Source organism: Gossypium hirsutum, chromosome A08 (genome assembly GCF_007990345.1).
Source record: "Gossypium hirsutum isolate 1008001.06 chromosome A08, Gossypium_hirsutum_v2.1, whole genome shotgun sequence".
Classification (NCBI taxonomy): Eukaryota; Viridiplantae; Streptophyta; class Magnoliopsida; order Malvales; family Malvaceae; genus Gossypium; species Gossypium hirsutum.
In genome coordinates, this window is record NC_053431.1 from 818,302 (window position 1) to 830,155 (window position 11,854).

The 11,854-nt window shown below is 28.9% G+C and overlaps 2 protein-coding genes across 2 annotated transcripts; one reads left to right on the forward strand and one right to left on the reverse strand.

The window, feature by feature from the left end:
- Window positions 1-920: 920 nt before the first annotated feature.
- On the reverse strand, window positions 921-3,756 carry LOC107949041 (40S ribosomal protein S14-2). The gene is made up of 6 exons (XM_016883750.2): window positions 3,640-3,756; window positions 2,395-2,514; window positions 2,221-2,266; window positions 1,853-1,938; window positions 1,564-1,693; window positions 921-1,195 (listed from the first exon to the last, which is right to left on the reverse strand). The coding sequence occupies exons 1-6, from the start codon at window positions 3,640-3,642 to the stop codon at window positions 1,128-1,130; spliced, it is 453 nt and encodes a 150-aa protein (XP_016739239.1). The 5' UTR covers window positions 3,643-3,756; the 3' UTR covers window positions 921-1,127.
- Window positions 3,757-6,760: 3,004 nt separating this feature from the next.
- Window positions 6,761-10,388, forward strand: LOC107949042 (vesicle-associated membrane protein 714). Its single transcript, XM_016883751.2, has 4 exons — window positions 6,761-7,270; window positions 7,992-8,182; window positions 8,871-9,034; window positions 9,959-10,388. Exons 1-4 carry the CDS (start codon window positions 7,054-7,056, stop codon window positions 10,047-10,049), a joined length of 663 nt encoding a protein of 220 aa, XP_016739240.1. The 5' UTR covers window positions 6,761-7,053; the 3' UTR covers window positions 10,050-10,388.
- Window positions 10,389-11,854: the final 1,466 nt, after the last annotated feature.

The following is an 11,854-nucleotide window of genomic DNA, read 5'->3' on the forward strand; positions in this document are numbered from 1 at the left end:
TAATAAAATAAAATGTTTTTAAATTTAAATATTTTATTTTTTAATAGCAATATATGTATTAAATAAAATAAAATTATAAGGAATTTAAAAAAAACCATTTCTACTTGTGAAATTCAAAAAAAAAAAAATTGAGCTACTAAACTACCTTTATAATTCTTTATAAATGTTGAAAGTCTTAAATATTTTCAACCAAATCACAACTTTGTTTTAATATTATTCTATAATAATTTATTTAATTAAATTAAAAAAATTGTTAAACAAAAAATTAATTGTTTAGTTGATTTGATCATCAATTTAATTTTGAAAACCGTATTTTTCTTATCAAAATTATTTCTTCAATATGAAATTAAAGCCAAATAAAAACTAAGTCAATAGTCAAATTGATTTTATCACTAATTTATCAATGAATTAATTAAATAAATTATTAAAAAATTATAAAAAAATATTTATAAAAACCGATTAACTAGTTATTTAATCTAATTCAACCATTTATACAAATATGTAAGGCAACCAATTTGATGTCTTTTCCAACTTAATACCCAACCTAAGACAACCAATTTGATGTCTTTTCCAACTTTCTACCCAACCCATTCCTGATTAAACCAACCAATTTGATCAAATCCAAACATCCATATGGACCAATTTGATCAAGTTCAAAACATCCATGATGGAAACAAGAGTTTCAATTTGATCAAATCCAAACATCCATGTGGACCAATTTGATCAAGTTCAAAACATCCATGATGGAAACAAGAGTTTTGCAAGAATCAAACACGTTTTGGGTTTTTCAATTTAATTAAAATATATTTTTTTAATAAATAAATTCCACATGAGCATTAACTTGTAAAAATAACATCACAAGTTACAATTTTTGTTTAGGGACTACCTATGATATGAACAACAACGATAAAACCCACAAATTTTTAATAAAAATATCACCATACTATTTTCATTAAACATTTCTACTTATGACATGAGATTCATATAAAACATTACTGCAATATAAAATATACCAATATAAAACTATGAAAAAGGGCTCATAAAGAACAGTTATTACCAAATAACCAAATTCCAATACCACCGAAAAAACACTGAAGGATAGATTTGCTAGAACATAATGTGCTAGTTTATAGCCTTCTCCCTCTTCTACCACCCTTTCTTCGGGTGCTATCTGTCGGAATGGGTGTAACATCCTCTGAAAAATCATATAGAATAACATCTTAAGGGTTCGACAGTAACATGTAAGGGTTTCAACCAAAAAAATTGAAAAAAAAGTCACTTTTGACCTCGACTTATTTGGTTAATTCAGTCAGTTTTTAATCTCAAAACCGAAATAACTGTTAAAACAGACTTATTTTATATCATCTTAAAATTACTTAAAATATATTTATATTTTCTAATATATAATAAATATATAACCATATAAGCTGAACAGCTCAAGGTCAATTAACCAAAAAAACCAACCGAACCCACCAAATAAACCAATTGCTCACCCCTAGTAATATGCAAAACAAAGATTGTTTCTCAGAATTTTAAAATAGTTTAAATTAGTTGTGGCCTTACCGATACGGCCAATTTTCATCCCAGAGCGAGCAAGAGCCCTGAGAGCTGACTGAGCACCCGGACCAGGGGTCTTGGTTTTGTTACCTCCTGTGGCACGTAATTTGATGTGGAGGGCCGTGATTCCAAGTTCCTGCTCAGTATAAAGATTTGCAATTCGTCAACAATAATATAAATCCAGCGGTAATGTCGGATATTGTATGTCTTCTACTAACGAGGTAATGTATTGTAATGTAAAGTGACAATTTAGTGTTTTTCTTAAATGATAAAAACAAATGGAATGGTATATGACCTTGCATCTCTGGGAAACATCTTGTGCTGCAAGCATAGCAGCATAAGGTGAAGATTCATCCCTGTCGGCTTTCACCTTCATACCACCTGGATTTATTCAAGAATTTCAAACTCAATCTAAAGAACAAATGTTCAACAATACAAATGTCAGGCTATCTTTAAGTACCTACAAACTTGTATCTAATACATTTATATATGGATATACTTATATCAAACACATGCTTTATTCACATTCACACCCAAGTTAGAGTAACATAAGTCCAAAGTTCAATTTTTGTTATTATTCATTGACATTTCAAACAAGCCCTTTCCACTAGAATATAAAAATTGGCAGCTAAATGATATGTTAATGCAATCCCGATATCGTACCTGTAATACGAACCATAGTCTCTCTTCCAGACAAATCAGTCACATGCTATCAATGTCAAAATACCAAGGGAAAAAAATAAAACCGATTAAAATTCATTGCTTAAAAAGAATCATATTGAAATAACAAGAAATATGTGTTACCAAGTAAAAGAATTCAAAGACCATGTAACTTACAATGAAAGTGTCATTAAAAGATGCAAAAATGTGGGCAACACCGAAAACATGCTCTCCGTCTCGTACAGCAGGCCCAAGGGTTGTAGTCTCTTCCTTTGGCTCCCTAACCTTTCTCCTCGACTACAAAATCACCAACATAATGTGTTTTGTGTAAAGCATAAATAGAAGTAAATCCCCAAAGTTCATATAAAGATTCAAACAATGGAAAAAGAATACCATTGCTAATGCTAACCATAGTATACATTTAGCTAGACTTGATACATGAATGTTTCAAAATCTAAATTAAGTTTGATCAAGATATGGCAAATACACGAGCACAAAGCGCATACACGAATTGACAAGTAAAACATTCAGGCATTAGACCCCAAAATCTATAAAATTATAGTATGCCCCCAAGAATGATAAAATTCAGATTTAGTCCTAAAAACTATAAAGATATAAGATAATACAATGGTAAAATTGCATTTTAATTCTCATAAAAATATATAGCCTAATCTCAACCCCAAAAGATTTTCCTGGGTTCGCCCTTGTTACTATACAAAATAAGACAAAGATTTACACACAATCTTAATTTTCTTAAGTGTTAAAGCTATTGATCTCAAAATCAAGTGTTTTGTTCAATTAAACTGATCATAATAAGCTTACAAACTGACATAAAAAAAACACCATCTTTCTCCAGGGATCTCATCCTCGTTTTCTCGGCAACCAAACAGAACTTTTCCAAGTAAATTCAAATGCATCGAAATGAAACTCTAAAGCTTCTTCAAATAGTTTCATGTATATATCAAGAAAAATCTAAAAATAATAATATTGCATTTTAGCTCTCATAAAAATGATAAAATTGTAATTTAGCCCAGGTTACTATACTAAATAAGACTAAGATTTACACATAATCTTAGATGTGAAATGAAAAATGCATTGCTCTAAGCATCTATTAATACTTTATTTAGTTTACATTCCATTTTAATTTTCTTCAGTGTTTAAGCTATTGATCTCGAAATCAAGTGTTTTGTTCGATCAAACTGATCGTAATAAGCTTAAAAACAAACTTAAAAAAATTAACGCCATCCTTCTCCCCGATCTCACACTCGTTTTCTCGGCAGCCAAACAGAAATTGTCCAAGCAAATTAAAATGAATCGAGATGAATGTCTAAAAGTATCCTCAAATAGTTTCATATATATAAAAGAAAATCTAAAAATATAGAAAAAAAATATTATTTAAAATAATCTAAGGGTTTTGCTTACCATGGCTGATGATGCGATAAGCAGAGGCGTCGATGGGGAACGAGATTTCAAATGACGGAGAAAATGAGCTAAACTTTAAGCTTTGGCTTTTATATATAACTGGAAAGGGCTAGCTAGGGTTTTACGGGGGTAAGTTACATAATTTTATAGTTTGGTCCTTGGTTTCTTGTTATTTCTTTTAAATGGTTTACGTACTTTTCTTTCTTCTCAATTTAATCTTTTAACCCTTGAACTATACCTTTATCTCACTTTGGCATTTTAAATTATTTTAGCCCAATTTTTCCATTAGTCCCTGTACTTTACAAAAGTTGTGGACGTAGTCCATGTTCTTTCATTTGATCACTTTTAGTCCCTGTAGTTTTCAAATTTTAAAATTTTAGTCTTCACCCAAATAGTATCAGTTAAATCCGTTTGGTTAAATTCAAATAGTAGTCCTATACTATGCATATAATTGTAGTTTTAATCCATATTCTCCAAATTAATCATTCCAAGTCCTTGTACTTTCAGAACTTTGAACTGTGAAGTTTTAGTCTTCATACAAATGAGAGGCGTTAATACATTAACTAAATTTTTAGTGAATAATATGTGGAAATAATAAGCTGATATAACATTATACATATGATAATATGTTTGGCACGTCAAATTTTTGAAACAATAAATATTTATGTAATGAATTTAACAATTATTATTTGGTGAGAAATAAAATTTTAAATTTTAAAAAATTCAAAAACTAAAAACAACCGAATAAAGTACAAGGATTAAAACTACAACTTTCACAACCCCAATTTAATATGTAAAACTACATTTAATTATATGGTCCAGTTCAATTTTTGTAACGGAATAAAAAAATTGAACATCCAATTATAATATGAAACGTGTCATACTATAAAATTCGTGTCATCAATGATATGGGCAATCACATGTATGAGTGGTTGATTAACATTAACATTGTTAAAATTAAGAATTATTTTTTCTTACATTTTTTAATTTAAAATATTAATCCAACCATTAATATTGTTATTATTTCGGTAAAAGTACCATAAAGGTCTGTATACTAAAAGTCAAATTGTATTATATCCCCTCAATTGAAAAAAATGAACAAATTAATCATTGTACATTAGATTAAATAGTAAATTGATCCTTCTGCTAAAGTTTCATATATTTTTGTTGTTAATATATATTCTCCGTACATCAATATGAGGTATAATGGCATGTCACCTATTACTGTTTGGTTATTTTGTCAATTATGTTAGTTTTGAAAAGTACAATTGGATTAATTTTTAAACAAAAATGATCATTTTGCTATTTGATCTAATATATAGAGATTAATTTGTCGGTATTTTTTAGTTTAAACAGTAAAATGCAATCTGACTCCTAATACAATAACCTCCACGGCACAGTTATTTCCTAATATTGGGAAACAATAGAATAATATATATTAAAACTAATTTATTTTTTTAACCCTAAATGATTATTCTATTTGTTTTTGGCATACTAATAAATTTAAGTCTCAACGTTTACATATTTTATCAGGTTAGTCATTGTTATTTTCTTTAAATTAAAATTGACTTTCAATATTTCAAAAAGAGTCAATTTCCCTTTTTTAAAGAAAATGCTGAATAAAACATTAATCTTTTAATGATGCTGGTGTGACGGTTTAGATGTACTTCATGCTAACATGACGTTATTTGCTTTATATATTACGTAAACAAATAATTTTGAAATATTTTTGAATAAAAAAATAAAAAATATAAATGTTCATACAAAATTCAAAAAATTAGTTTGAAGTATACGTAGATTACCATGTTTAAATTTTAACGTTTTAGTTAATATTTTTGTTAAGAAAAGTAGTTCAATTATTTTTAAAATGTTGATAGTTTAATTTGGCTCTTTTGAAAGGTTCGGTGCCAATTTTAGCTAAAAAAAAGAATAAAAATCAAATTGATGTAATCATTAAGAGTTAAATTTTTCATTATACTTTTGTTTTATAATTATATGAATCAATCACGGATATGGATTGTTTTTTTCTTTTTTCTTTTCTAATAAATAAGTTAGAGATTAGCTTTTTTTTGTTTTTTTTTAAATTACGAGCATATGTACTTTTTCTCAAAAAATATATATTTAAATTGTTTAGATAAAAATATTAAATAAAAATTATAATTTTATATGACTTATTTAAAATAAAAGTTTTGAGTTTTAATATTCAAAATCTGAATCGAATATAATTTAAAAGATTATAATACATTATTTCTTTGTTAAAGTATTTATCTTTAAAACTTTGATAAATATATAAATTATATTTATTAAATAAAATTAACAAATTTTTATTAAAAAATGAACAATTTGTAAATAATGTTAGCTTGGAACTTGAATAATTATGTATATGTTTTATCATTGTATTACATGATTCTGAGTTAAACTCGATCTTTTCATGAACAACTTTAATTTAAATTAATTAATTCAAATTGATTTAGATAATTTTAAAATTGATCAGATATCAACAATTGATTAATTTGATCAATTTGATTTGTATACAGGTTGTGAAGTTTTTTAGACAGATAAAATTGGATAATTATGTTTTACCCCTCTTAAAACTTAAAAAAAAATTAAGATAACACATGGTAAAATTATAGTTTGTCCCCTCCAAACGATAAACTTTCAATTTAATCATTCTAAAAGTTACATAGATACACGCCAATAAATGATGAAATTACACATTCGTTATTATAAAAACATATAACTTCGCCCTCAAAAAAATGATTATCTAACTTCATCCTTGTTTTCAGACTCCACAAGCTGGTTGAGAGTGTAATACTATCATATTTATCGAGTACTACCAAGCTTGAGCTCGATTAAGCTCATTTACCAATTTTATATTCGAGCTTGACTCGATAATTAAGCTTAAGATTAATAACAAATATTAAGAGTAATATTGTAATTTAAAATATAAAAAATAAAAAAACCCGATAAGATTCACAAGTTGATCGGATCAAGTATTATTAAATTCAAATTCGACTAACTCAAACTCTACTCAATAATTACCCAATCAAATTTGATTTTTTTTTTGTTTAAACTCAAATAAGATATGAACAACAATGTCTCATTTACCCCACTCCGTACTCAAAAATCAATATATCCAACGAATTAACCAATTTTTTTAAAACTCACTGATTTTTAATTGAAGTCAATTTCGGTTTTTTTTTCCCTGGATTTTCTTTTATAAAATAATTATATTTGCTCAATTAATTTTTATTTTCCAGCAGGCAAAATTCCCTGTTTGGTTCAACTCGTCCCAAAACAAAGTTCTTTTAAGACTAATCCCCAAAAATTTCGCATAAAACACCTCTTCGTTGCTGCCCCCGCCATCTAATTTAGCTTTGAAATCAGTAAAAAAAAGAAGAAGGAAGGTTCTCGATGGCGATTCTTTACGCCGTGGTGGCTCGAGGCACGGTGGTTCTAGCGGAGTTTAGTGCCGTAACGGGGAACACCGGTGCGGTGGCACGACGGATCCTCGAGAAACTTCCGCCAGAAGCCGATTCAAGACTCTGTTTATCGCAGGATCGTTATATCTTTCATATACTTAGATCGGATAGCCTCACTTTCCTCTGTATGGCTAATGATACCTTTGGAAGTACGTTTCCTTCATTTTTTTTTTCTTCTTGAATTTTGGGTCTTTTTAACCTTTGTTACGAGTTTAAATTTTTAGGTAAATGAAGCAGTAAAAAATATAATCGTTGCTTGAAATGCGCGCTTGATTTTAATTTTTAGTACTTGTATCTGATTTTATTGTGTAATTGTCGATATAATTTTCATTTAATTTAGCTTTGATTTTTTAAAAATACTTTAGTGCTATGTTTAGGAACATGAATTTGGAGATTTGGAATTTTATTTACTATGAAAAATTTGAGAAGATATGCATAAATTAGTTGAGATTCAATATCCTTGTATCCTTATTGGATAGGTTGTTTCCGCACTTTCTATGATCTAGAAGGTTAAACATGATTATGTGTGTATATATATTTAATAAGAGGTAAGGGGTCGGGATTGTATCCAACCCGGGACTGATGATCACGAGTCCTTTGGCACTCCACCTATGTCAGTCGACAATTATGCATAAATTAGTTGAAATTTGATATTTGCCTTGCACCTGTCCGGATGAGAATACGAGTTCATCCTCTGGGAACTACACTTGTTGGGAGGGTTTTAGCTGAAAAATTTATTGGCTTGCTCGGATTTAGTCCCTAAGTTCAATGTGACTTGGGATACCTTGGGATTACACTAAAGGATACAAAAGAAAAAGATACAGATGATTACAATTACGAGTCACGATTAATTATTGTGTTTCAATGCAGGGAGAGTTCCATTTTCATACTTGGAGGATATTCACATGAGGTTCATGAAAAATTATGGTAGAGTGGCTCGTTATGCACCGGCATACGCGATGAATGATGAGTTCTCACGGGTATTGCATCAACAAATGGAGTTTTTCTCCAGTAGTCCAAGTGCAGATACTCTCAATCGTGTTAGAGGTGAAGTGGGTGAGGCAAGTATCTTGCATTGGTTGGAATTTCATTTTCTACGTTCTTTTTTCTTTTTACCTTGGACCTGTAAATGTGTTTATTGGTTGCAAATTGACTTACTTTTCATACTAAGTCAAGTGCGCTCATATTTTTGACCATCCACTTCCCAAGCCATAGTCAGTGTAATGTCTTGTATATTCAAATCTAGTCCTTGTTGAGGGGGTTGGCTCTATTTCGGGTGAAGTCTTTGAATTTGAAGTGTCGTCAACTGAGCAGCCGGTCGGACTCTTAAACAGTGAAGGTATTGTGCCTGGGATGTTTATGCTCGGTTTTTTCCCCGGGGTTTCTCTCCCAACTTCAAGAAGAACCCAACGGGTTCATGGAATTCAGGGGCTAAAACCGAGCATAGATGCTTTGGGCACAATACCTCCACTGTTTGAGGGTCCAATTGGCTGCTTGGCAGACAACACTTCAAATACTTCTCCTGAACGAGAGTTGGACCTCCTCAATTGTCCTGAATGTGGCAGTTTTCCAACTTTGCAAACAACATACTAGTGTAATCACTAATTTGGCTGAGAAAAAATCCTGTCAATTGCTCAATATCTATTCTGAAAATGTGTGTGCATGTTATTGTCTGTATTGACATCATTGAATGGAAGCATATCGAATGATCAATGTGCCCTGAATTTGTTATTTTTATTTAATTTTCAGATACGTTCAATCATGGTGGAAAACATTGAGAAGATACTCGAGAGAGGTGACAGGATTGAGCTTCTTGTTGACAAAACTGCTACAATGCAGGATGATGCTTTTCACTTCAAGAAACAGTCTAAACGCCTTCGTCAAGCACTTTGGATGAAAAATGCCAAACTCTTGTAAGTACATGCAACTATTTTTTAACTGATTATATTTACAGAAATATAGAGAAATAGCCAATTTATGAGTCCTATTATCATCTATAATCTTGGAGCAAAAGCATGAATAGTGGCTTCCATTGTCAAGGGAACCACAATGGAGCAATTTTTATTTTATATCTAGAGGTTTTATCTTACCACTGACCTTGTTCAATTTGGTTTGATCAAAATGGTGAAATGTCAATCCTCCGATCCATCTAATATGCATACTGTGTACAAGGCTCGTTATAAAAGGAAAACCGGACAAACTGGGGAAAACATCACTTTTAGCTTTGATTATCATTGAAGGATGTTTTTTTTTGAGTGGTCAGTTGAGTAGCCACTGGTTTTGACCAATTTTAGTGGACTATTGACACAGAAAACTTGTCTGATTGTACTTTTAGCTTTCATTTCTTATTGTCCATGCACATCAATAGAAAATCATCCTAACATCGGTAAAAGTATCATGGAGGCCCTCTACGCTAAAAAATGGGCAAATTAGCCCTTGTATGTTAAATCAAAGAGCAAATTGATCCTCCTTTTAAAAATTCCATTCATTTCTATTGTTTAAAACTGATCCCTGTACAACAGCATGAGGTACACATGACACATTATGTGTCACTGCTCATTTATTTTGTTAGCCGCTTCAGTTTTTAATTATACAAATGGATGAAAACTTTATTAGAAATAACCAATTTACTCTTTGATCTAACGTTAATGTTCAAGGATTACTTTGCCCATTTTTTAAGTAGAAGGGGCAAAATGCAATTTGACTCCTTGTACAAGGGTGTCCATGGTATCTTTACTTCCTGACATCTAATTTATTACACAAACTGTAAACTGCTCACATCTTTGGTGCATGTGGAATACCACATAAGGGAACTTATACATCTACTTTTACAACAGGGCCATGCTAACATGCTTGATCGTGCTTATACTCTACCTAATAATTGCTGCTTGCTGTGGTGGTATCACTCTACCATCATGCAGATCCTGAGTGACGCACTCACTCGTTTAAATTCCTCTACTAAGGTATGCATCTCAAGGATTATTTTATGCAAGTTTGTTCCAATAGTTCATCTGTTTTGAGTTCGGTTTTGAGGAATATTTGTAAACATAGTGTTTATTACGATACTGCTCTAGAATCCCAGCAAAATATCTATATAGTTCACAACTCTTCCTGCACCTCATCACCTAGATATTATAATCTTGGAAGAATGAGTTGCCATTAAAGTTGCGGTGGATCATCTTTGTATTCTGTAAATGCATGGAATATATGTAGTAGTGAATTTTTTATTTGTTTTCAGGGTTCAAATAAATGCTTTTTTAGACTTTACATTTTCATGTATGTTATATCCTAGAATCCATGTATGCATTTCTTGGTCTCAGTTTGTGTTTTCTGTGTAAATACAAATTAACACATTATTAAATGTGTCATATTAGTCGTGTTTCGTATTCTCTTTTTAATTTTTTTAATATTTTTATACTTGAAAATAGTAATAAAAAAATGTTTTTCTTTACCCATGGGCTTGATTGTGTATATTAAGTAATATATATTTGTTAAAAATCAGGGACAAAATTTGTAACTTTCCATGAATACTCTTTGATTTCTATTGCGATCAACATAATTTGAGGATAAAAAGTAATATCTAAAATAAAATTTAATTAATTAATAATATACAAGAAAATATCAAAATTTTATAATTAAAAAAAGAGCATATGATGCCAATGTTTCATATCTTTGATTTCTACTTTGAAGAGTTGTATTTAATTATGAGAATATAATAAATAATTTTATATGATTGTTTTAAATATCCATAATATTATTATAAGATGTTGCTTTACTATTGCATATTTTTGTAGGATGTTAAGTTTTAAATTCAATCCATGTAGTTTTCTAATTGTTTTCAATTTTATATGAAAATTGTACTAATATTTCCATTTTAAATTGTAAGGACTTAAATGAGAAATATTTCATACTTCAAAAGGACTTGATTATATAAGTAAAAGAATCAAATTAACTTTAATGTATAATATTCTAAAATTATTATAAGTTTGAATAGTTGAAATCTTATTAAAGTTTTAAAATAAAGAAAATTGAAAACGTTCTTTTTTTTTTTTAACTCTAGTTATTGGTTGTCAATGGCAACATTAATTACATAAAATTAAATTTAATGTTGTTTTTTAATAGATTAAAATTAAAAAATGTTAAAATAAAATAAAATAAATTTAATTCTTTAAATTATTAATGAAATTATTTGGTACATGTTAATAAAATTTTTAAACTCTACAAGTAAGATTAGGGGTTAATAAGTGTCTTGTAAAGTTTAGTAAAATATTAGAAATAAATATCTTTAAAAAAAAGCAAATATCAATTTTGCGAAACAAAATAAATATAATGTTAATGTATCAAATATTCACTTCAACATTAATCATATAAAAATTAAAATTAATGGTTGAATTAAGTAATTTTTATATGATATAAATTATATATGTCATTGTAATAATTATATATATAAGCATTAATTGAATTAATAAATTAAAAATTTTCATTTATTCTTTAACATTAAGTATAAATTCGCCTAAAAAATAATTTCATAATGGACAATAAATAATTTAATCATTGATTATTGACATGTAATGCATAAAGAGACACTAGTCGTAATCCTAATGCCTCCACATAATTTTTTTTTGGTAATAAAATTAAAAAATTCTTAAATATATATACTTTTGTAATATAATTTATGATATGATATATATGCTTTTGTACTTTATTTTATAGCAATCAATTAAGGAAAATTT